The 26,016-nt window shown below is 39.4% G+C and overlaps 1 protein-coding gene across 1 annotated transcript in view; it reads left to right on the top strand.

Moving 5' to 3' along the window:
* The first annotated feature begins 5,422 nt into the window (after positions 1–5,422).
* frem2b (FRAS1 related extracellular matrix 2b) overlaps positions 5,423–26,016 on the top strand; it is a 55,979-nt gene continuing 35,385 nt past the window's right edge. The window contains exons 1-2 of the mRNA XM_068316735.1: positions 5,423–10,433; positions 11,412–11,501. Coding sequence (XP_068172836.1) covers positions 5,423–10,433; positions 11,412–11,501 — 5,101 coding nt within the window. The remainder of the gene's footprint in view (positions 10,434–11,411; positions 11,502–26,016) is intronic.

The following is a 26,016-nucleotide window of genomic DNA, read 5'->3' as shown; positions in this document are numbered from 1 at the left end:
TATAGAGATTATAATGAAGTATGACATGTAGTGCTGTGCTCAAGAGCAAAAGCAATAGGGGTATCAGGGCAATGTCAAAACTGGCATTATTATTTCCTAAATTACTTGACTGATGTAGTGGCAGTAAAGGACACATGTAAAGGCCAGCCAGCAGCCATGCAATCATTAATCAATCCATAACTACAAACTTTGTTTTTGATTTAGTATTTCTTTAAAATCTATTTAAAAACTAAAAATATTTTGCCCTATGTGGATATTTGGTCACATATGACCACTCTGCCAGCTGAAATCATTTTTATCAGACAAAAAGAAAGACAAACGGGAAATTACTTTGCCAAAGCCATACTCCTTTTGAGTTTCTAGTGTCTGTTGAGCACGATGTATTCTGGCTCTGCTCTGCTTGATCTAAAGTTAGAGACTTAGTCAGCAACGATATCATTAAGATGAAACAGGGTGCATTCATTAGATGCTTGTGGAGAAGCTACACACACCTGCAAAAGTAAGGAAGTAATGCTTTTTCTCTCAAACTGTGTTGTATCTCAATATTATCAATGTTATTTCTCGATTTCTTTTTACTTGAACAGAACTAAATACATTTTGTTAAAATTACTGTCATAATGAATTGCCTGTGATTGACAGCTTTACGTGGGTGTTCCAACGTTCTGGAGAATGTTTCAACTATTTCTAAGTCCTCTGTCAAACTGTAATTGAATTTAAATGTCTTTTAGCTCCAAGGTTAGTCATCTATTAGAATTGAGTGTTATAACAAAGAGCTTGTTAAGCTTCCTGACTGAAATGAGTTTTAGCCATGAAACTAAGCAGAAATTTTTGACCTCTTGCCTTCAGCACATACACACATGTAGCACAGACATATACACAAACACACACGCAAGCACGCACACACGTACGCACACATGCATGCACGCACACACGGACACACACACACACACACACACACACACACACATATATATGTATGTATGTATATATATACAGTGCGCCCTCAACTCCTTGCGGTTAATGCGTTCCAGGAACCACACGCGATTAACGCATTCCGAGATAGAGCAACAAACACACACACAGGTTTGTAGCCCCATCCTAAACATTATTTTTTCTTGCTTGATCTCCTATGTCCTTGGATTTTTATTTATGTCTTTCTTGTTTTCTGTGACGCACTATATTGAAAAAAAAAATATTAAAAGCATGCTTTAAATTAACCTAACTTGACTTTTTTTTGTAAGCACTATAATTGACCATATGTTATTGTCTTAATGCACAGGTCCACACACATCTGGGGAATTTATGAACACAAATAAAAAATATGATTAAACTTGACTGTTTCTGCAGCCTTTCTGTTTCTCTGGTATCCCAGGAGTAAAATAAACTGGAGAAGATGGCTTTGGCTGCCAGTTGGCTGTGTGTTGCTTTTTAATGGATGAACTAGAGCAGGGGTGTCAAACTCATTTTCAGTGAGGGCCAAAGGGCCAGATGTAACAACATACCATCTCATGTTATAACATAAGATGTTATAAATGTAACTAAATGTAACTCAATGTAATGTAAAAACATTACATTTGCACAGAAAAAATATGTATGTTTCTCTGTTAAAAATAAATCCTTGTCAGGCTATGAAACCCACATTACTCCATAAATCAAGGATCAAACTATCCAGCTGAATAAAGAAAAACAGCATCAAACACAAGCTAGGACATGAACTTTGTTCAAAACTTTTTTTTGTCAGTGTTTAAATTGGCTTGATTACTGCATTGTCTGAAATGTAGCTTTGGTCAACGCACACTTTTAGCCCATTTATTTTTAGACACTCTGACCTTTTTATGCTCTCACGGGCCACATAAAATGCTGTGCCGGGCCACATTTGGCCCCCGGGCCTTGAGTTTGACACATGTGGACTATAGAATAGCGACCACTTCAATTACTGAACTAAAAAAGTCATAATGACACAAGTGGGAGGTCAGGGTTGTATTATAATCTGGATCTTTTCATTGATAGTTATCAAATCATTAGCAACGGGGATTCAATGTGAAGCATTGCGACCACAGCAATTTTTTTAAGGACAGCTCATTTTCTAGCTTTGTAATATGGAGGAAATGATTTTGAATGTTTACATCTGTATGTGATGGAAGTCCAGTGAGTTGTAGCAAGGAGTTCTTAAGCAGAAGCATTTACTGCAGCCTGATGCACATCAAGGGGAATTAAAGATGAGCAGTACATCTGTCAACAAATAAACTGTAATAGTGCCATCCCCGCATCAGAACCATCTTTGTGAACAGGTCACGTAAAGGGCTCAAGTACTTGCATTATGCATATAATAAAATTTTTATAAACTTACACATGGAAAACATATCTTCCCTCAGTCATGTCCTCTGTGCTCACATGGAGTGCTTTCTAAAACAGAGCCGATAGCAGAGTGCAACATACTGCATTCAATTTGATAAATATAAAATAAATAGTTGCTATTGTTAATAAGGTGGGATCGCATTCTGAGGAGGAGCTTGATTTGCTGCAGATTTGGTCCATTCTGCGATATTTTCAGTGTGGTTGATGAATCACTGTCGATAAGATGATGTACAGTATATGTCTGTGCTACAGTAATGATGCTGTCAGGGAACAAAAACTACCCAGTAGTCAGTGTGTGTGAGTGTGTGTGTGTGTGTGTGTGTGTGTGTGTGTGTGTGTGTGTGTGTGTGTGTGTGTGTGTGTGTGTGTGTGTGTGTGTGTGTGTGTGTGTGTGTGTGTGTGTGTGTGTGTGTGTGTGTGTGTGGTGATTATTAGGCAGGGCATTGAGCTAAGAAGGCAATAGTCATATATGTTAGCCACGTATAAAAACAGGAAAATAGAATTTTTAAAAATGAACACAGCTGATAATTATTTTCTGTTTTACTCTATGCTTTAGGTTATTTAAATGGTCACAGTCATTATAAAACAAAACAAGATAACAACCAGAAAAAAAAACTGGATGAGCTCCTGTAAAGAGAGCTTCCTCTATTTATTGCCAGTGAACAATTTAAACAAACAAAAGATGTAAAACATGGTGTATAAATGCTAAACCCAAAGGTGAACTGAAGTGTGTCACTCACCATGTACAATAAATCACCTGCACTTTGGAGTGCAGTTTGAAACTTCCCTTTATGAACTGAAATTCTTTTCAGAAGGAGCGGTCATTTAAAATACATTTGATTTAAATCTGATACGACAGAATATCATCAAACTTCCCCTGGCCTCAAAAATAAGCCTGAAGGTTTGGGTATGATCCAATTCCCTCCCTGCCATCACTGCTGTCAGAATGCTCTATTCATCTTCTTTTTCATTTTCACTTGTAACTAGGAGCTGTCAAGGCCTGGGGGCTTTGCCTTGCAGTTTGCTGGGCTATATTTATAATTGGGCCCTGTCAACGATGTCCGGTGCAACTCAGCTACACAATTTGTTATGGCAGCTACTGTGTACTGATTTCAACACATACCAGCTGTGAGCTGGTTTGAATGTTATAAATGCACAACCATAGGCAGGTGCAAACAAAACATGAACAACTTTGTCGATGGAATGAAAATTATCTAAAAAGGGATCAGAGGAGACAGAGCACAATTGAGGTCAAATTTTTCCATGTGATATAAAGCTTTAGGGACACTACACACTGACAGGGGAGAATTCATAGGCTTCAGATTTTGTATTTGATGTACAGTCTGCCAAATCAAACAGACCATTGTGTCTTTAGGAGACAATGAAAAACAAGTTTGTGTCTGATTTGTTCCAATTTACCGGTATATTGACAGAATGTGCAAACAGGAGAAATACCTATAGGAGCATTGTAATGAGATAATACAAAAATTGTCTTGGACACTGCCAATCAAACTACACTGGCTCGTGGAATGAACTTGATTTTTATGCCAAGCCTTGCGCAAATAAATCTAAATCCAGGTATATGTCTTACCAACATTCATTATGGACTATGGATATTGTCTGCACCATGTTGTTAAGTTTGCAGTCAAAAAGACGAAAATAAAACAACCCTTATCTTTAGAACAATGCGGTAGAAGACATCTGGTCATGTTCACACTGGAAAGTCTGTAAACACTGAGGTACACATTTTTTCTAAAACCTGTTTATTGATTATAATTGTTTATTGATTATAATTGATTATAACAGTATATTTTGAAATATATTTTGAATAAAGTATATGTAAAAATCTATTGACATAATTCACCTTAAAAGATGCAACATTCACACAGGAACAAACATTGTTTTTTGTCTTTCTTTTTTCTTTTTTTTCTTTTTGTATCTTGTAACTAATACTTTTTGTCCTGCTGTGCTCCACAACGTCTGCATGTGTGTCCTCTTCATCAACACCAATCCTCCAGATGAGTGGCAGTAGACAGAGGCTGGATCATGACTGGGCTTGTCAGAAGCCAGAGGAGAAGGCTCTGCTGAGGGGAATGTCTGACATGTGGAGGACCTGTGTGATGACAGCAGTGTATCAGTAAATAGGCCAGTGTCACTAGGGGAGTCCAACAAATAGAACTTTTGACTCATAGTTTTGGAGTATATCTTTTCAGTTCCTGCAGTGTTTCTTCTACCCCCTGTCTGCTTTGTGTGATTGCAGAAATACCAGCCCACCTCACATTTAGATGCAGTTATATGTTCCAGGACATACTTATGTTACTGCAGAACCCCGCCCAGCAGCTATACTGTAGAGGTGCTGTACATACAAAGCAGATCCTGACTTTCATGACCCCTTTTTCTGGAGATAAAAGGAGGAAAATGTGCATAAGAACCAAGTGAGGTCTAATGGTGTTAAAATGTGTGTGGCTAGCCTGATGCACACCAGGAGAGGGAGACAAAGCTCCTCTCTAGACAGTGAAACTCAGCTGAGTTTTCCTTTTGTGTATAAGAGTAGTCTGGAGTGAATGACTACTTTGGATAAAAATATATATACGGATGATTCTGACACAATCACTAATGTGAGAGATCTTTGATCCCCTTTAGGCTTACAAACCGATCCTCCTTGTCATACTGCAGTTTATACATCTTTGTTTTCCCCACAGAGCTTTTCAATTATTTATTTCATCTTTATCCATACTTTCCACCACAGACAACGGTGCTTCGTGTGTCCAGAATGACACAAGTCGTGTCCATTTAAAACATGCCAAACGCATTCCAGTGGAGACACTGACCAATCAGCGGAGAGGTGGGCGTAACTCGCTTTACTCCGCTGAAGCAGGAGTATGAAGTTTAGGTTATCAGTAGGCTGCTGCTGCTGCTGTGGGAGGATGGTGCACCGTGATGTCCACAGATGCGTAATGTTATCCAACTCCGATTTGATTTCCTTGCAACTTTAACCGGCTTCATTTAGTTTACAATAGTATATGTGCAAAGTTCAGCGTTTCTTCTCCGTTTCACACTCCAAATGGCTTGGATTAAATCCCCGCATCTGCGTGGGACCGGTGCTGCTTTGGCTTTGCTTGCAGTGATTCTGACAGGTGATGCAGTCGCGCAGGTTTTTAACAACTATGGATTATCATATGCCTTGAGGTCCGAGCCGTCAGAGGACACGATATTGGTTGCCAATAATGGGATCCGAGTACCCTTCGGGAGATCAGTGTTCATTGATCCCATCAACGATTTAGTCATCCAAGTTCAGCCCGGTGATAGATGCAGCATAACAGTTCTGGAAAACGATCCTCTGTCTCAAAGGCCTGGACACTTGTTTCCGAAAAAGTTTCCATGTGAATTCGGCCCTAACGACGTGAAGTATTCTCATTTTGGCTCTCGGAGTCCTCCGAGGGACAGAGTAAGATTGCAACTCAGGTATGACACCCGAACGGATACCATTATAATACCATTTATGATTGAAGTGGAAGTCATTTTCACACAACTGGAAGTAGTTACCAAAAATATGCCGCTCATTGTTGAGAAACTGCTCGGTACCAGCAACCCCATTGATAGGAGAATTTTAGAATTCACCTATGACAGGAGTGCACAACAATGCAAAATAATCCCTCTGTCCGGTGGCAGCGTGCTGCCGAGGTATGGACAACTTGTGGATGAAAACAGGCTCGGATCAATGGTGGACTGTGATGAATTTATTAGAATGAACCTCCGTTATCAGCACACTTTTGCTTTGAAGTCACCAAGCAGAGATTACATTCCTATGCTGGTAGAGTTGCATGATAAGGAAGGCAATTTGCTCAAGCAGGAATTTTTCCAAATTTTGGTGAGAATAAAAGAAGGAGAAGACAACACACCTCCCAAACCCAGCTTTGTTGCGATGATGATGATGGAAGTAGATCAGTTTGTGATGACAGCGATCACCACGGACATGCTGGCTGCAGAGGATGTTGAGTCTAATCCAGATGAATTAATTTTCAACATCACTTCCACCCTGTCGTTTGAGGAGGGCTACATTGTCAGCACAGATGACAGGAATTTACCAATAACGTCATTTTACCAAGGAGACTTGAAAGACTTGAAAATCGCATACAAACCCCCTGCTGTGGATTCAGACACTGAGCGGATTTTCCAGATTGAGTGTGAGGTTGTGGATACAGAGGGAGCTGTCTCAGACCCTTTTGCTTTCATGATTGTTATTAAGCCGATGAACACTCTGGCCCCTGTGGTTACTAGAAATACAGGCCAGTTACTGTATGAGGGCCAGTCCAGGCCTTTGTCCAGTTCACAGAATTTGGAAATCAGTGATGAGGACAATTTAGACAAAGTCAAAATCACTGTTATTGATGGGCTAAAGCATGGAGACTTAACTGTTCTGGGCTCAAGGCGGAAATTCTTTACACCAGGTGACCTCGATGCTGGAATAGTCATTTATCAACACGATGGAAGCGACACATACAGCGATAATATAATTTTCAGAATGACAGATGGCACAAATGATGTGGAGTTTCTGTTTCCAATCACTGTTGTGCCAACCGATGATGAACCCCCGATAATCAATGCCAACACAGGCTTGGTTTTATTCAAAAACCAAATGATGCCAATTTCCTCCCTGATGCTCAGTGCAGCAGACATCGACTCAGAGGATTCTTCAATAACATTCACAATATTGCCTCCCTTTTCCAAAATTGGGCAGGTGTTGCTGCGTCAGTCTGAAGCCCCAGAGGATCCATCAACTTGGAAGTTTAATACACAGGATGAGTTATATGAGAAAGTAGTGACTGAATGGTTGCAGCAGGACATTACTGATGGTAAGCTGTTTTACAAACACATTGGTGCCCACAGCACCAGCACAGTCATGGATCAATTTTTGTTTAAAGTTCAAGATGACAATGACCCACCAAACCAATCAGGTGAGAGCTCTTTCATTATCAAAATTCTCCCTGTTGATGACCTCCCCCCTGAACTGTACCCTGGAACGACTCTGCAAATGATTGTACATGAGTATCAGCTTACTTACCTCAGAAAGAAATTCCTCCGTTACACTGACCTGGACTCAGAGGATCGGGATCTGAAATACACCATCATCCAGCCACCTACAGATACAGATGAGAACAATCCTGTTGTATTCGGAGCTCTGGTATTAACTGAAAAACCAAACATTGAAATCACAACTTTCACTCAGGCACAAATTAACCATCATAAAATCGCTTACAAACCGCCAGACCTTGAGCTTGGAATTACCACTCGTATTTTGCAGTTTAAGTACACTGTGGAGGATATTTCTGCAAATGTTGTAGATGGAATTTTTACTATACTTTTAAAGCCTGTGGACAACAAGCCACCTCAAATAACCAACTCTGGATTTACTGTGCTTGAACGTGGTACACATATCATTACAAGTGCTGAGCTTGACACCTCAGACACAGACACAGACCGTAAGCAGATATCCTTCACTATTACTCAGCTTCCACTGCATGGTCGGATTCAGTTTTCATTCATTGATATGACGAAAGGAGTCACTTTCAGCCTTGAGGATATTGAAAATGGCAGAATTTCATACATCCATAATGGGGATGAATCCACAGTAGATTCCATACAAATAGACGTCAGCGATGGGGTCCATGTTGTCCCAATCATTATAAAGATTAGTGTGAAGCCAGTTGATGATGAAACACCAATCATTAGTCTCCCAGCTGGGACGATTGGCTCCTACATCGATGTACTGGAAAATGGAGCAACAGAAATCACAAGCAATGTTATTCAGGGAAGAGATGAGGACACAGATGACCTTCGTTTGACCTTCATTGTGGAGAATCCACCATCATTCGGTGAAATTCTGGTGAAAGGTGTTCCATCAGTCACATTCACCCAGGCTGACATCATTAATGGCTTTGTGATTTATGCTCATACGAGTGGAGAAATAGGTTTGACCACAAAGGAGGACTTTTTCAATCTCACTTTGACAGACATGTCTGATGAGTGGACTATTGGAGGAAATAAGATCACAGGTGTCAGAGTGCATGCAACTATACTTCCCCTGGATAGCCAGGCTCCACAGGTCTTTGTGGGGCCACAGTTTACTGTTACTGAGGGAGAGAAGAATGTCATTAAGATTCTTCATATAAGCAGTGATGATGTTGACACCCCCATTGATGACCTGCTTTGTACAATTATTGTACAGCCAACTTCAGGGTATGTGGAAAATGTTTCCCCTGCCCCGGGCTCAGAAAAATCCAGGTCTGGGACAGCCATTAGTGCTTTCACTATCAAGGACATTAGACTGAATCATATTTACTATGTTCAAAGCATTCACAAAGGAGTAGAGCCAGTGGAGGATAGATTTACATTCAGGTGCTCTGATGGCATCAATTTCTCTGAAAAGCACTTTTTCCCAATCTCAATTATCCCTTCTAATGATGAAATGCCTGAAATTTTCATGAGAGAATTTGTTGTCATGGAAGGCATGAACATAGTCATTGACACTCCCATTCTGAATGGCGCTGATGCCGATCTCCCCACAGATCAGCTCACATTCGTGATTAGCAAACCCCCTAAGCACGGGTTTATTCTCAATCAGCTCACTACTGGCACTGTCCCCGTCTCTAACTTCACCTTGGATGAAATTAGGGAGGCCTCCAGCATTGTGTATGAGCATGATGACTCAGAGACCACAGAGGACACCTTTGATATTGTTCTCACTGATGGCAAGTTCAGTGTGGAGAAAACAGTGGTAATTATGATTATACCTGTGGATGACGAGACCCCAAGGATGGCGATCAATGACGGTCTCGAAATTGAGATTGGTGACATAAAAATAATAAACAGTAACGTTTTAAAAGCCACTGACCTAGACTCTGACGACAGTACACTGACTTATATTATTCGCTACGGGCCTGGTCAGGGTTTTTTACAGAGGACAATGCCTTCAGGAACGCTACAAAATATCACAGTGGGCATGAACTTTACTCAGAATGAAGTTGATCAAGACTTTATTGTATACATCCATAATGGGCAAGAGGGGATCCGTGACCTCATCAAATTCGATGTAACAGATGGAATCAACCCGTTGATTGACAGATACTTCTACGTCACAGTGGGCGGGATTGACATGGTTTTCCCAGACGTCATCAATAAAGGTGTATCCCTAAAAGAAGGTGGCAGGGTTACTCTGACAACAGACTTGCTCAGCACCAGTGACCTCAACAGCCCAGATGAACACTTGGCTTTCACTATCACCAGAGCTCCAATGAGAGGACATCTTGAGTGCACAGACACACCTGGAATGCCCATTTCATCCTTCACACAGCTCCAACTGGCTGGCAACAAAATCTACTATATTCACACTGCAGACGATGAAGTGAAAATGGATAGTTTTGAATTTGAAGTGACTGATGGCTACAACCCTGTGTTTCGGACATTCCGCATTTCCATCAGTGATGTAGACAACAGAAAGCCTGTGGTCACGATACACAACCTGGTGGTGACTGAGGGGGAGAATAAACTCATTACGCCTTTTGAGCTAACGTTGGAAGACAGAGACACTGTTGATCGCCTCTTAAAGTTCACGGTCACTCAAATTCCAGTTCATGGTCTCCTGCTCTTCAACAACACCCAGCCTGTCGCCTCCTTCACAAAGCAGGACCTGAATGAAAACATGATTAGCTACAAGCATGATGGCACAGAGAGTGCAGAGGACAGCTTTTCCTTCACTGTCACTGATGGCACCCACACAGACTTCTACGTGTTCCCTGACACAGTATTTGAGACACGAAAGCCTCAAGTGATGAGAATTACCATCCTCCCTGTTGATAATGGAGTACCGCAGATTGTGGTGAATAAGGGTGCCCCTACATTGCGGGTTCTTGAGACTGGCCACTTGGGATTTGTTATCACCAGTAAAACCCTTAAAGCAGAAGACAGAGACAGCATTCATGATTCTGTGACCTTTAGGATTACGGTTGCCCCTGATCACGGATACCTGATCAACCTCGGCAAAGGAAATGCTACCATCAATACCTTCACACAGGGTAAGAGCTGCATTCAAATGCCTGTACAGTCCTGTGACATTCTTTCAGATTTCTAATGTGCTGCACTGACTCACATTTAGGACAGTTTTAATTCCCTGGAGCCCACACTCAAATTAATTTCATATTTGTATCAATTTAGTCACCTCTGAAGCCTGAAAAATACTGAGTTCAAATATGAAGGTTTTCGTACACACACTGTTGTTCATGTATATGAATACCTCAGTCTGACCAGATCTCATTAGAGGAGATACACAAATAGAGTCCAATGAATCACACATTTCAAGAGAAGTGCAGGTTACTTTGACATTACAAGAGTTGTAATTTTTAACACAAAACAAGTGGTTTATGACAAGATGATTGCTAATTTGTCAGTGTTTGTTTTTATTGGATGAGGGGGCGAGCAGGAACAGTGTTCAGTCAATATCAATGTATACCCTGCTTTTGTTTGCTCAGTCACACTGAGATGCTTCCCCCAAGAGACTGTTCAATATTTCAACAGTTCTCACAAAAATTGAACAGACGTTAAACAAAGAAATTTCCTGGGCATTTGTAAATTTTGGTTATGCATTTTTATGTGATCCCTTTGAAGGGAAATGTTTTGACATCAAATATTCAAGACGGCAAGGGTTGTAAAGTTAAATCTTACAGATCCAGGCCTATAAAGAACCCCTGGCAGCACAATAACAGCATGACAAACAAATCACCAAGATGTAGTCGCTAATCAGGTTATTCTATGTTATGTGTTATTCGGGAGTCTCTTGTTACCAGGTGGTCTCTCTTTTCAAATTCCCCTGTCACTATGCAGTGTGCACATTTGATCACAGAGCCTCAGACTGCATCTTGTGTAGGGCTTAGGAGTTATTCCAGACAAATAGTCTGTGAGAATCAAATTAGTTGTATTTTCCCTCTTTTCATTAAGTAAAGTAACAACTTTTCATACGAGAAGACTGGATGTTTATGCAAGTTTCTGTTTTTCAGCTGAAATTGATGACATGAGCATATGCTATGTTCTGAGGGATAACGACAAATCTACAAATGACATCTTCCATTTCTCAATCGAGGACAGCGGTAAGCTACTTTATTCAAGCATGGTCTCTTACAATTAAACCATGTGATAGGTGCAACATTGTAGTTAATTGGAGTCCTTGAAATTCGGACTTCAGTGGATAAAATGTTGAAGTTTTTAGTGTCAAGTAAAAGGAAGGGTAATGATTGCATGTGGTTCATTATGTACCTAATTTAGCTGAATTTCTTAGCAATAAGCTTTAAGTTGTGTAATGCTTTGCTGATTTCAACCCGTCTGCAAAAAATGGTGAATGTCATAGCTCACTTTTTTTTCTCTCCCTAGACATCATGGTTGTCTTTCTGCATATTTATTGTATCACTGATTTATGTGTCAGTGTCATAGCACCTCAGTCTTGATCACCTTTCACTTTTTCATGGCAAGGGCCTCCTGACTGAGAAAGTAATGATGGATTCAGTGAGTAAGTAATTAGTAGAACAATTTGCAGAGACCTTCCTTCCATTGTAGATATGTAATCAGGCACAGGCTTGGTGAATGGTTTGAGGCAATCATTCCGGTGATTAGCAGAAGCAGTGTGCCTGACAGTGTGTCTTTTTTGCTACTATTCAGCTGTGATGAGTGAGCACAAAGGAACTCTCTTACAGGGGCCTTATTTTCCCACAATCACCTCAGTGGCCCCCTGTGCACATTTTCTCATTTCTTGACTCAGGACTAATCTGTGGCCTCAGCTGAATAATACACATCTTAACATCAATGCCAAAGTGTGGATGGGGTGCTAATGAATCATGACTAAAATCCAGGGGACAGGTTTTTATCTAGAGATGATGGAAGGACTTTACCTGAGCTGCTGGCACTACTGAGGCCTCACAGCATTCTTTCATGTGAAGAGGTCCATTTATTGCTTTCTACTTTGACTTACAAGTCATGGATCAGCCTACGATTATGTTTCTCTCTTAATTTATCTCCTTCTCTGACTTTCCTTGTTGATATTCTTGGATCTAACACCAGCAGTGTTGGTACTGGGAACTACTTTTTGTTTGTTTTTTGGCATCCTCTTTAACATTACTTTTACATTTGATAGGATTCAAAACAGCACTTATCTTCTTATGTCCAAATATTCCTGTCATCAGACACATACTATTTGTCTACAATGTCAAATATGAAATAGAAGTTGTGTTTTAAATGCATTGAAAATTGAAAAATTGCCTTGTTGCATACTCCATCCTTAAGGATTTGTTACATACTGCTCTGACACTCTCCAGGCATTCAGTGAACATTTTTAATAAGATTTAAGCTGTGCTGGTGGCTGCCCTAATTCCCTAGACAGAGCCTCCAGCTCTTTGAACAGTTGTGTTGTGGAGGCACTTAATAGAGTATACTGGCACACAGCTGCACTCTGTCTTGTTCAGAAATGGAAAACTTTCTCCTCCATGCTTCAAGTTCATTTGGAAATTTGCCAACTTAATTTTGCATTTTTTGGGGGGTGAACACTTTTTTGCTAATAGTTATGATGAACCAAGGAAGCATCAAGCATTAGTATGACTAGTAACTGACATGTGCAAATTAATTTGTGTGTATATTTATATTTTGAAGTGTGTTATATTATTATTATTATTATTATTTTTATTATTATTATTATTATTATTATTATTATTATTATTATTATTATTATTATTATTATTATTATTATTATTATTATTATTATTATTATTATTATTATTATTATTATTATTATTAATAATAATAATAATAATAATAATAAAAATAAAAATAAATGATCAATCCTTTAATATCTCCTCAGAAAAATTACTTTTTCCCACTCTAACCACACACGTACATATATCGTAGAGGCCCGCACACACACACACACACACACACACACACACACACACACACACACACACACACACACACACACACACACATGCATACACACACACAAACACACACACACACACACACACACAAGCACACACACACACACACACACACATACACACACACACAAATGGCAGCAGATGATGGGAGATCGAGCGGTGGGCAGCTCTCAGGTGGGGCGCAGGGGAGGGTGCCTTGCTCGAGGGCACTTCCGCAGTGCTCTGGAGGTGAACTGGCACCTCCCATTTTGGTCCACATGGGTCTTGAGCCGGTTACCCAAGAGCAAGTGGAATGAGCTAGTGCCACCCCTTAATTTACAATGCATTTACTGTATTTAGTAAATGTAATGTAAATGACATTACATTTACAGCGCTATCCGCTGGTGTTGCAGTGGGTAACGCTTTCACCTCACAACAAGAAAGTTCTGGGTTTGAATCTTTCTGTGTGGGTTCTCTCTGTGTTCTCTGGCTTCCTGTCACCGTACCCCGCCTCTCAACCATAATCAGCTGAGATAGGCTCCAGCAACACCTGTGACCCACAAAGCGGAAAAGCAGCTGCACAAGAGATAATTGTGGTCGTCTTGTTGTCAAAAAAATGGATGGATGGATACTGTTTACAATATCAGAGCAGAATTACAGCCAGGGCCGAAGCTTATTATTATTCAGTTTTTTGCTTTCAAGACAGATCCATCATTAAATCTGTGAAATACACAGTAGTAATGAAAATTTTGCATTACAGTTGAGCTCAAAGTGAGACCTTCAGATTGTAGATTTAATGAAATGTAAAAGCACAGCGAACCTCAATCCCTTTCTTGTTAGTTAGAAAGGCAGCAAGGTAGAAAGGTATTTCAAAGGTTTGAAACTTTACAAGGTCTTGCCTGATATTTTACTCAACAGTTCATAAATGTCTCTGATTGTAGTTTTATTTTAGTTTGGTTAATCCTCAGGTCATTGGAGGATTCATTGTAAACGACAACACCTGTTGTATCTCTGGCTCTTCCCCATGATAGATTTACTCCTCTGTTGTTAGCCGCCCATGCAGGGGATTTGGGGTTTTCTGCAGGCACTATTAGCAGCCAAAAATAAAATGACTTACAACCTGGACTTATTACAAGGCATGACACTCTTTTACTCCTGTCAGGCTTTTGTCTGCAATTGGAGTATGCATGGAAAGTGCCAAGCCATTCATTACACATAATTCAAATACTTATGGCCATCTGACATCTGACCACAAGGTTATTTTAGCTGTTGAAGCTGAGATCATAACTCCTCTAACAGATGGATTACTCTGGTACAGAACATAGTCTCAGCTCTCTTAAATTGAGTTGCCAGAGGCGGAGTACTTCTTGGCAGGTTGATGTGCCATTTAAAATTAAATGGAGTGTTCAGTGCCTATTTTTTTAATCTTTTTTGAACCTGACCAGCTTACGCTGCACTAATGGCTTTGCTTTTAGTGGGCAAATATTCGTGATTTTAAAACAACTACTGAAATGGATGTCACAGCCATAGCGAATATTTTTGTTCAGCTGGATAAATTGTTCTTATAACTATGGCACTGAAGAAAAGTTGCTATTTCATGCAGTTAGCTTGGCTACAGAAAGGATCCTCTTTCTATTGCAAATAACAAAATGATGAATAGACTACATTCCAAAATGCTTACTTTTATAACAGTGTATAAAATAGAATAAAAAAATGATGTGTGATTTTATTTCTGTTTCCTTTTATTCTTAAATGGGCCACAATTATTATTTTTTTTACAACTGCATGTAAGGTGATTTTGTGGAAATGAGATAACAGCTTATTTTCTTAGAGCCACTTCTGTGCCTCACTATTTGTCAAGCTTGTCAGAGGCTGAATGAATAATCACAGAGGACTAAAATTACACATATTAGTTTGTGGGTATCTGTTTACTGTTTTGGAGAAATATCACACCTGGCCAGCAAAGTCACAGACACAGGTGTGGGCCAGAAATGTCTTCACTTCCTTAGAAAGTGTCTTGTTTAGAACAAGATTAGTAGCTGGGTGTTTGCAGGTCTGTGTGTGTGTGTGTGTGTGTGTGTGCGTGCGTGTGTGTGTGATGTGATGAGGAGGGGGCAGCTCTTGTCATTCTAGGTTTTAAGTTAATTGCTGTGTTTCGCTTGTCTTCAGCCCTCCCCTTGTCTCCTGATAATTCAGGTGCTTTCAGGTGAGCTTACCTGAGCACACACAAGCCTCGGCATTTCCAAGCAGTTGTTTGAGGAGCTGAGTCCTTGTCTACCCCTACCCAGACAGCCAGTCTGTCATCGGGGATGTTCCTGATGGATACACTGGTGGCCTTGTTTTTTTTTTCCTTTCCAGGTACTTGCCATCAATTAACTTTTTTTCTTTCACTGAGGTTCAAGTGATAACAATGAAGTGCTAATGTTGAAGGTCAGCCAACACAACAAGCTCCCGGTGCTTTCCATTTGAGACATCTTTAATATGTACAGTGCATCAGACATCAAAATCAATAATTTAGATTTATAGTGGAATGGGTCTCAACAACACAGACCAAAATCTTTTGAACAGTATTTTCATCTCGCAGCCATTGTAAAAGAGAAGAATGTTTCTTCCTTCCATTTTCCAATCCTAATCTGCAGCTCAAGCATGCTCTGTTTGTTATTTCTGCTTCGTGTAACAAGATAAGTTCAGGTCACTGTGAGTACCTCAGTTTAATAAATCCTCTGAACCATTTCAGTTTACAATAGTGTTTGCCGTGTACTGTAGGTCTTCTACATCTTCCATGTTATCAGAATGTAATTGCTTGTGTCATCGAGTGCATACTTGAATACATCTACCTTTTCCCCTTCCTGTCTAATCCCAGGTTAGGAGGGATTATCATTCCCCCTAGAGCATGCTACAACACAACCAAAGTGAAAGGTAACATGCTCTCACATGCAGTTGCGAGGTTAATGCGAGCTTTGCATGCTATAATATCCCCATCACAGTATGTTGTCAGCTTGCCTCTGCATTTAGGCTGGGTGTTTCTACCCTGTTATTAATGGAACCGTCTCCTCGACACTTTAATTTGGCGGCGGACACCACTGTATCACCCACAGCATGGAATATGAATTGTATGCATCAAGTATGGTTAAAGCATCAGCAAATTACATAGCTGAGCCAGTGGTTGAGATTTAAAAGAGATTTCAGGGTGTTATGTTTTCCTCCCCATCCATCTGTGCTGCAGCTAATAAAATATTTGGCTGTCATTTTATTCTTATGAAAAAATGTTATGTGAGAAAACATCTGGGAGTTGATTAGAGAAGCTGTTCCTGAGTAACAGCTGCTTCACTTTGAGGATAAAAAATTGAATTAAAAAGATAATTTAGTGTAATTGTTTTCAATGGAAAGTGATTTACTTGGTTCGCTGGTCCCTTTTGCCATTAGTCACTAATATAGAGACATAAATTTGTCACTTGTTGGCAAGGCGTTGTATTTTCAATCTTAATTAAGCAGCACCAGTATTTCTGACCAAGACATCACAAAATAATCTGTAAATGATGTTTTCTTTGACACTTTATGTTTAAATGTGGAGCAGAGATGACTAAACGTCAGCAAGGTATGCCTAGAAAACAATCAAGAGCATTTATATCTGATAAGTTTTATTTTATCAGGTAAGTAGTCTGAAATATAGGTAGAGAAATCTTGTTGTAATATTATAAATCAACTACTAATTTAACCAATGAAGAATTTTCTGTTACAATTTGCTTGACTTGACTATTTTATGTAGATTTTTTGTTGCTTTTTTACATTTTCTTTTGTCATGATTCTTGGAGATTGCTTTAAAAGCACACGATTAGTCGAAAACATACTGTTGGGTTGTATGTAGAAAAAGAGCGCCCTTAGAGCAGTGTGAAACTTTTGTAATTAATTATTAATTTTTTATATGACAACAGGACCACACTGACTCTAGTAAGAAGTAACCAAAAAAAGTGAAATGAACTAACATCAAACATGAAATCATCTTTATATTCCAGATATCAAGAGCAGAAAAAAATACATTTATAAGATTGAATATGAAATAGAGCCTGCCCTGTATCAGTGGCCTGACTAATTCATTGTAGTGGAGGTGGAGTAGTGGAGCTCTCAAATTTTCACTTTAAAAACATGATTAATTCTTTGATGTAATGTACGAAAGAGGAGAGGCAGGCAGACTTCCATTTCTTTAGAATCAAGCAATTTGCTGGCATTAATGAAAATGCAAAAGCATTTAATTTTTGTAATGCAACATTACTGCCATGAACTTTTCTTGTGTAGATATGTGTATGTATCTCATATATAGAGGATCATATACTGTATGTTGAATGAACTGCAAGCTTTAAACATATGACCCACTGTCACTGTCATTGGTGATGTTATATGGATGGCAGACAAAGCATGCAATGGCCATATAGATAAAGGATAAATGTAATTGATGGTAACATCCTAAAGTGATCATGGCTGGTGGTCTCAAGGCTTGTTCTCAGGCATCCTTTTGTCTTTCTTAGCATTAGGGAATAACTTTTAATTTAATGGCTTAATATTATGTGAATCAAGCAAGGTATTGGAATTAAACTTGTTGGAACTGAAATGACATATACATTGGAACCAAATTCTCAGAGTGTTCTGCACCATAGGGTTATTAAAATAATAGTTATTAGGATTGGCTGAATTCACTAGCAGGATAGCGCATGCAACTACATTATAAACCAAGCAAGACTTTCAGCTTTAGGGAATGCACAGAGCCAGATTGACAATTTAACAATATTTGCTGTCTAGTTGTTGTATAAAAAGATAAGTAAGGCTAGACCCCAGATAATTTGAAGATACTGTTTTGTGAATCATAAATTCTTATTTAATTATTCCAACCTATTGGATCCATTCTTATTACTGTAGTCGTCTTTATTAACACAAATAAGTCACATAAAATAGCCAATGCATCTGAACCAGTCTGTCTGAGACTGTCTTTGCCTTAAGACAAAAATACTCAGCCAGGGCTTCGAGTGCTTATTTTGCTCATGTCTTGTTGTGAATGAAAACAAAACAAACACATGTGTGTGTTAATAGGGTAAAACCTAGATCTCTGTTCAAGAAACTGGTTAAAGATTTAATGATGATGACAACAACTTATATATTCTTCATTCTGTTAATGATTGCATATCACATGAAATTTGAGTGAGACAAATTATTTTTAAACCCCAAAGTTTTTAAACCCCTTTTCAAGTTGATGTGACTTCATTTTCCCTTTGAAAAAAAAAAAAAGACAGAAGGGAAAGCCTGGCTGATGAGTCCCTTCCTCTGTTTTCATATGCTGCCAAAGTGAGTCTGTTGAGCCAAGGTTAAGAAAGCAGGGACAAATTCTCAAAAGTAGACATCCCAAGCCCAGGCTTGTTCCCTGGATGATGATATGTGTTGTCATACATGCCTTAGGATATCAGCGTAGCAGAACTGTGGTTGTTCAAGCAAAGAGCAGGCAGAAATCCTTCTGTTTTGGAAAAAAAAAAATTGAAAGGCAAAGTTTTTGTCATCAGGTTTGATTTTTGAACATCAAGAGTCTTACTGTCTCCAAAAACCCAAAGGAATACACCAATTTCATGCATGAGTTTCTCACACTAACAGGAAAAGATTTCTTTTTAAAAAATTTGTGAGATGGAAAAGAAAGCTTGGAATCTTTTCACATGGTTTGTGGTTGATTTTTTTTTGCCCGTTGCATATCAAATAAGTGTGTTTTGACAAATGTGAAAACAGCAGGAACTCTAAGACTCAGTCATGTCGCTGTTGTGACCCTCTTTTCATACTTGCAGAGCTTTTGTTCAATTTCACAAAATCACTCTGGATAATGCGTTTTTGGCCCCTGAATCCCAGCAGTGGGCCGGAGATGCTTCTCTCAGCTCTGCTGCATGACAAGCCTCTGACAGCTGGGCTAGGTCTGTAGTGGTCCAACTCTCTCCAGCTGAGGATTCAAGATTGGAGCCCAATGCATGGTACACCTCGTTTGCACACAGTATTTATCCACAAACATGCACACACACACACACACACACACACACACACACACACACACACACACACTCACACAGACACACACATACGCACACGCACAAACACATATGCACAAAGCACCAAACTCCATTCCAACTCAAGGCCAGCTGCCTGATCCTATAATCAGAGATGAAGCTGGCTCTGCTAAGATGGTGCATTAGAATTCTGGGCATCAGCTACACTTTAATTGATAACTGCTTCGTCTTTGATTTCAAGCTGTTGTGTCGTTTGATTAGAATGCTATGTTGTATTCAAGGAAAGACACCAGCCCCTTTGGTATTTTATTGATATCATCATCATCATCATCATCATCATCATCATCATCATCATCATCATCATCATCATCATCATTTTAGTGCCCCAAGAAAAAATACATAGGAGACAAAATTTTGCATGTTTCCAAAAAATTTCTATCGTCAGAAGATTTTTGTTTTATGGAATTCCTGTGAACATGGTGGGTGAGAGTTATGAGCACAACAGAGCTCTCATCTCATTAACGGCGTGGATTCAACTCTTTGGGGACTTTGTTTGTGGATGAAGCTCCCACTCTCCCACACCTCCACCACATCCTTTCCTCATATGAACTAGACAGGCAGGATATGAGAAGTCATCAAGCTGAGGAATGGAAGGGGAGAGCAGTCAGAGGAGATGAAAGATACAGGTGCTATGTTGGTTCCAGTATCAGTGGTGGAAAGGCTGTTGCCTGTAGCGATAGATGCGCTGATGTGCAGTTCATTCTCTAAACAATGCATGCGTTGACAGGTTGTGAAGGCTGTTATGTAGCTGGCGACCTCTCCAAGTGTGTAGTTTAATTTATAAATGAATAGAAGTAACTTGTTAAAATATGTCTTGAATTCAGACTAAAATTCAGACCAACTCTCCCCCATGAAGGACGCAGAGGAATTTCTTGCTGTCTGAAATTAACCAGACTATACCTGGGTTTATCTCTGGCTTCAGGGACGTGGGCTTAGAGTGAACAGTTACATATTAGTAAGTAATTGTGAAGAGGGAAATAACAATAGGCCACAGGTTACAGGTATACACAGCTGGGAAACCTGATATGGAAGTAACCACCTGAAATCTACTAAAATGTGTTTCTTTTATTAAAATCATCAGAGAATTGTTCTGCGACATATTAAAGATTAACAGAATCAATCAGTTATACGCAAAAAGCTTTCTGCACGTTGTGTTTCATCATCGACGGGGAACATTAATTTGCTATTGGGACCTTTGGGATAGTCTGTTCAGATGCCATTTCTACTTAACTCAGCTTCTAAGGAGAGTTTATTATTTTTAAGCACTTGGTGTACTTTTGTTCAAGTGTCACAGATAGAGCTGAAGACAACAATACAACTTCTGCAAGCCTCATATGTCCCTCCCTTTTGACACTTAGCTTTTGTTGTTCAGATGTATTACTTTTCAGAGTCTGTGAAATAGAGCTCATCACATCTTACTACTTTGTTCCATTCCTCTGGGTCCCAGGGTTGCGTTCTTTACACCAGGCCATGTATCTCTGTGCTAGCTTTGAACTCAGACAGGTTTTGAATTGCTGCCTTGCATAGAGAGCTGCTTTTTGTTGTTGAGAGTTTCTGACACATTTTTACAGTTCTGTGATCAGTGTCAAAATACTGGCTTTGGCTTCCTTGTGGGGAATTGTCTTTGTGGGAAATTACTGTTATTACCTTATCTACCTAGACTTATATGGTAAACTGAATTGGCTATATTATATGTTAGGTTAGAAGTTATATACATGCCAAATATACTACATCTGAATGTAGTGACAGTGAGTGCCCACGTCATCATGCTATTTCTGTATGGACATGTTTTTAGAATTTACATGAGATAATTGTACAGGTAGCATAAAGATGATTTGTTTCATTGCACATTACTCAGTCATTCTTCTCCAGTAAATTACACTCAAATCATGCTTGTAAATGAAACATAATTGAAGAATAAGAATTAGCACTTAAAGGTTAGTAATGTATTTAGTGCATAATTATCTTGATGTAAAGCATAAAGTGAAACATTTGTATTTCCATATTCACAGGTACATTGTGTAGCAATCACTACAGTTTTTGAATATTGTTGGATAGCCGCTGCCTTCCCAACGGAGTAATTAAAAAAAGAACTTCCTGGCAAACAAAAAGTGACAAAAATGATCATATTTTTTCATGTAAATTTCAAATTATCCAACAGATATCCGAATGTTTAGACAGTGGTACATATTTTTATATTCATCCTTAGTATATTGACTTTTAACATAACGATACTCGTTTGTGAGCTTTCGGTTTGTTTCGCTTCAGAAATCCGTCCAGTATTGCCAGTATTGCAGTAACTAAACAATAAGAACATCACTTTTTCAGATTTTCTACCCCATTTTCAGGAGGGAAGACCAGCATATTATCTTTAAATATGGATTTGTGTAGTTCTACTTTAAGGCTCCTTTCCAACAGTCATAAACAAGAAAGCAAGAGCCATTTAATACTTCTTCAGGATTTACCATCCCAGCTTTTCGTGAAGGCTTTTCCTCTTGGGTCAAAAACCTCTAACATGTGAGGATTTGCAAGTAACAGCTGTGAAATTCAGCCGAAACATGTCGGTATAAATGAAACCAATGGAGGCCAGTCCTGTGAACAACCTTGATAAACACACAACTCTATTAGTATGGAACTCATGAATCTGTTGGACCGGGATGGGGTTTTATATTCTATGGCCTCACACTGCTGCTTTCAGCAAACAGTCTACCATTATTCGGTCTGACAAGAGAGCAAACACTGCATTCAAGGATAAAGAAAAAGCATACCCCCTCTTTTTGTCATGTCTCTTCATCCTGCACCCTTATGCTACTTTGTTCTCTCTCTCATTTTCACACTTCTGCTTGTATCTCCTTGTTATTTTGCTAGCCCTGCTCTCTGTGCATTTACCAGCAGCATTAGAGAATGGAATGCAAGCCTTTCAAGCAGGTTTTCGTTTCCATGAGCTCATCTCATCAGTCAAGAAATGTGATTCATTATCATTGTTTCCAAGTCAAACCAAAAAAATGCAGCATGTTTTTTTTCATGCAACAAACTATTACAGTGGCTTCATCTTAAAGAAAATGGATGGATGGATAGATGGATGGATGGATGGATGAATGGATGGATGGATGGATGGATGGATGGATGGATGGATATATGGATGGATGGATGGATGGATGGATGGAAGCTAATCAGAATGGTGTTCTAATGCGTTCAGTTTATTTTGTGATTACCCATGATGCTCAAAAATTACCTTTTTCATGCTCACATATTTGCCAAAGCTGCTTCGGTAACTTGAACCTTGTGCTTCTCAAGTCATTCAAATATTCTATGTAACTGACTGGCAGAGAAAACTAGGAACTGATATTCAATGTATGACTACCTCTGCAGAGCCAGTACAGAGGGATGCCCAGCAGTCAAATGTTGTAACTGCTATTCAGAGTTCAATCTCTTTCTCCCTACACTGTATGACTGATTAATAGTCTTTGCAATGGCTTAAATAACCCCTTTGAATTGGTTCAGAAACTCAAGGTTGGTTAATTTATTTATTTACTTTCTTTCACGGTGAGCCAGAGAATTCAACTGCTCATCATATTCACTTGTAACAGTCCTCTTTATGCTGTACAAAGTCACCAAATGATGGATGTTTAATGGTCAAAGTATCAGTGTAATCATCCCGAAAGTTATTCAGACACACTGCATATTTTAAATTTTGAATTGATATTTTGCTCAAATTTGAGTTTAGCCTAACCAAAAATGGAAATACTTTGGAATAGCTCATGTCCACCCAAGGAGGACTAGTCATGCATGAGCAGAGATAAATTTTGAACTCAGATGCTTGGCAGTGCAAGCTGTGCCCCTGGTTGGAAATCAGTAATGTGCAATCATCACATATTTGTACATCCACACTTAGCCACTTACTAATCCTCAGGGTGTTTGGGAAAATTTTGTTTCTACTAATTTTTCCCAGCCGAAGCTAAAAGGATTACAGTTTAAAACCTAGGATATTGTCAGGTATGTGATCCAGTCATTTCTAGACACAGATATGACCTGACATATATCTAATAGGACAATCTGATATGTTTCCGTCTTACTTTGAAATTTCTTTTAAATGGCCTCAATATTGCTTGGAAATATTTTCTATACCGAAAAAAGGTTAGGTCATCTGTGGCATTGTGTGTAGACATTGGAGCATGAAGGAGAGTGTCCTTCCGCTACAATCTCAGTGTACAGTATTGCCTCTGACACCTTTGTCTCCGCGGTTCACAAATAAAGGGGGCCCATTTGAAATAAGAGCTCTGGGAATTCTTCACTACCTTTCCACTCAGGCAAAGGTGTCCGTACTTTGTGATCTAGGAAGAACGTCATGGAGGAGTTACCATAACAACCCAATGCTAGTCTGGGAATGTGATGAAGGTTGTTGCTTCACTTAAAATGTTTCTTACTGTGTAGGACAAAATAGTTAAAGGCACGTATCAAACTGGAATATTCATCGCTTTTCTTAATTTAAATTGTTGGTCAGTGTTGCGGGATTTTCTATTTGAAGAAAGCAAGGGAAGAAGAAAGTCCACTTTAATAATACCCTACAGGGAAATTGTCTTTACACTTCACACTTATAGAGTTACATGCATATACATGTGTTACACCATGCATTCATACATACATTGTTATGTACAGACCCCTAAACACAACACACTAGGGGCCTGGAGGCATGCAATAGCACACAGTATACAGTATATAGGGGGAGGCAGAAGGTGCCTTGGCGGTGGATGGGAGGTGAGCTGACACCTCCCACTGTCAGTTCACTCTCCGAGGATGGCTGGGGGGGGGGGGGGTCGAACAGTCAATCTCCAATCATAGGGCGCCCGCTCTAGCGCTGAGCCACTGCCGCCCCTATTATTTTCATTTTATTCTTAACCATGTACTTCTCCCTGTATTGACTAAAAGGTTGAACTTCAAGGTTTTAATTTGTAAGGTTAGATTTTGCCTGAAAAAGGTGGAATAAGGTCTGGAATACCATAGAACAGAAAGTCTGAGCAATCATGTATTATAATGTTAAGCTCAAAGAACTTTCCCAATGGACGGCAAAGCCTTGCTTGCCTTCAGCTTTCTGACCCAGCACTTTTATTCAGAAGTGGCTTTTGCCTTTCTTTCGTGTCCCTTAAATGCCGCCTTGGAGTGACCACTATGTCAGGGTGGACACAGAGGTGACAGCAACCTGAATGGACCCTTCGGTGCATTCAAATTTATGGCTGACCAGTTCCCTGAAAGTATGTGCTGCTAGAAAAGGGTTTAAGTCCTGTGAAATCATAACAATTCTAAATCTTTCAAGCCGTGGCCAACTCATTATTCCTGATACAAGGCTTAGGGTGATTAGACCATATCGTGCTCTCTCTCCTCTGCCATATGCTTTCTTTCTTTCAACAGGATTATCGTATCACTTTTTTCCGTAATTGGAGAGATGAAAAGTATGCTGGTGTAGGCTGTTTCATTACAGGACCCAAACACAACCCATCTTCTAGAGTTAATTTTGGAACAGAATTTAATATTGATTGTTCTCCATCTTAAATATAAACTGAGCTGGCCTTTTTGTCCTGGTAGCAGCATGGTGCTGGAAACTTCAAATGGGATAAGGCAGCAGAATTTATAATAAACAAGATTAAAAGTGTAACTTCCTATGAACAGCCTCTAGAGAAGGCAGTGTTCATCTCACACTGCCGTTCTTAAGTCAGATAGAATGTTTTCATGACAGTAGGTCTTTACTGCTCAAAACTATTTAACATATTGTTTTTTTTTACAAGATCTAATACTTACATGCATGTGAACAAATTTAATTGGAGAAAATTAAGTTCCCATTTATATTTGGTAAAGGTTTCTATTTTGAATATGTGCAGGGCATTGTTTGTTGCATTATTTTGTATTCATGTAAATTAATAATTTAGATAAGTCAATAATTAAACAATAGTGCTCAGAAAATGCAAACGATCAAGGCAGTAACATTTGTGTTTGTGAAGGAGATTAGAAGAAGAAAATCCACTTTATTAATCCCCTAATGGGGAAATTATTTTCTACACTCTATATACAGTATGTCTTGTGTTGGATACAGAATTTTTGTGCAGGCTCCTGAAACACAACCACAGCACACAAGGGGCCTGTGAGCATGCAATTAGTAAACACAACAGTACATGGGGAGGAAGTGACGGGCAGTGTCTTTGGCTGGCACACCAATTGAGCAGCTTGTAATGGGGACGGCACCTTGCTCAAAGGCGCCTCGGCAGTGGCCAGGAGGTGACACCTCTCACAGTCAGTTCACTCTCTGAGGATGTTGGATGTGTGGCAAAGCGGGAATCGAGCCACCGATGCTCAGGCGATGTCTGGTCATAAGACATTGGTATACCACTGAGCCACTGCTGTCCCCTTAGATTAGTCCTAATTTGTGATGCAAAATGTGTTTTGCACTGGCCAACATAATGAAAACAGCACTGTTTCAAAATGTATGTCAAAACGTTACTTTAAAGCCATATTTTACTTTTAAAAATGTCTTACATTAAAATTAACATACCAAACTAAAGCAAAAGTGTATTTGAAACTTGAGCTGGCTGACAGAGTAAATAAGAACCCGACAT

This window comes from Antennarius striatus, chromosome 6 (assembly GCF_040054535.1).
Source record: "Antennarius striatus isolate MH-2024 chromosome 6, ASM4005453v1, whole genome shotgun sequence".
NCBI classification, from domain to species: Eukaryota; Metazoa; Chordata; class Actinopteri; order Lophiiformes; family Antennariidae; genus Antennarius; species Antennarius striatus.
This window is presented reverse-complemented; position numbering and strand designations above follow the sequence as displayed.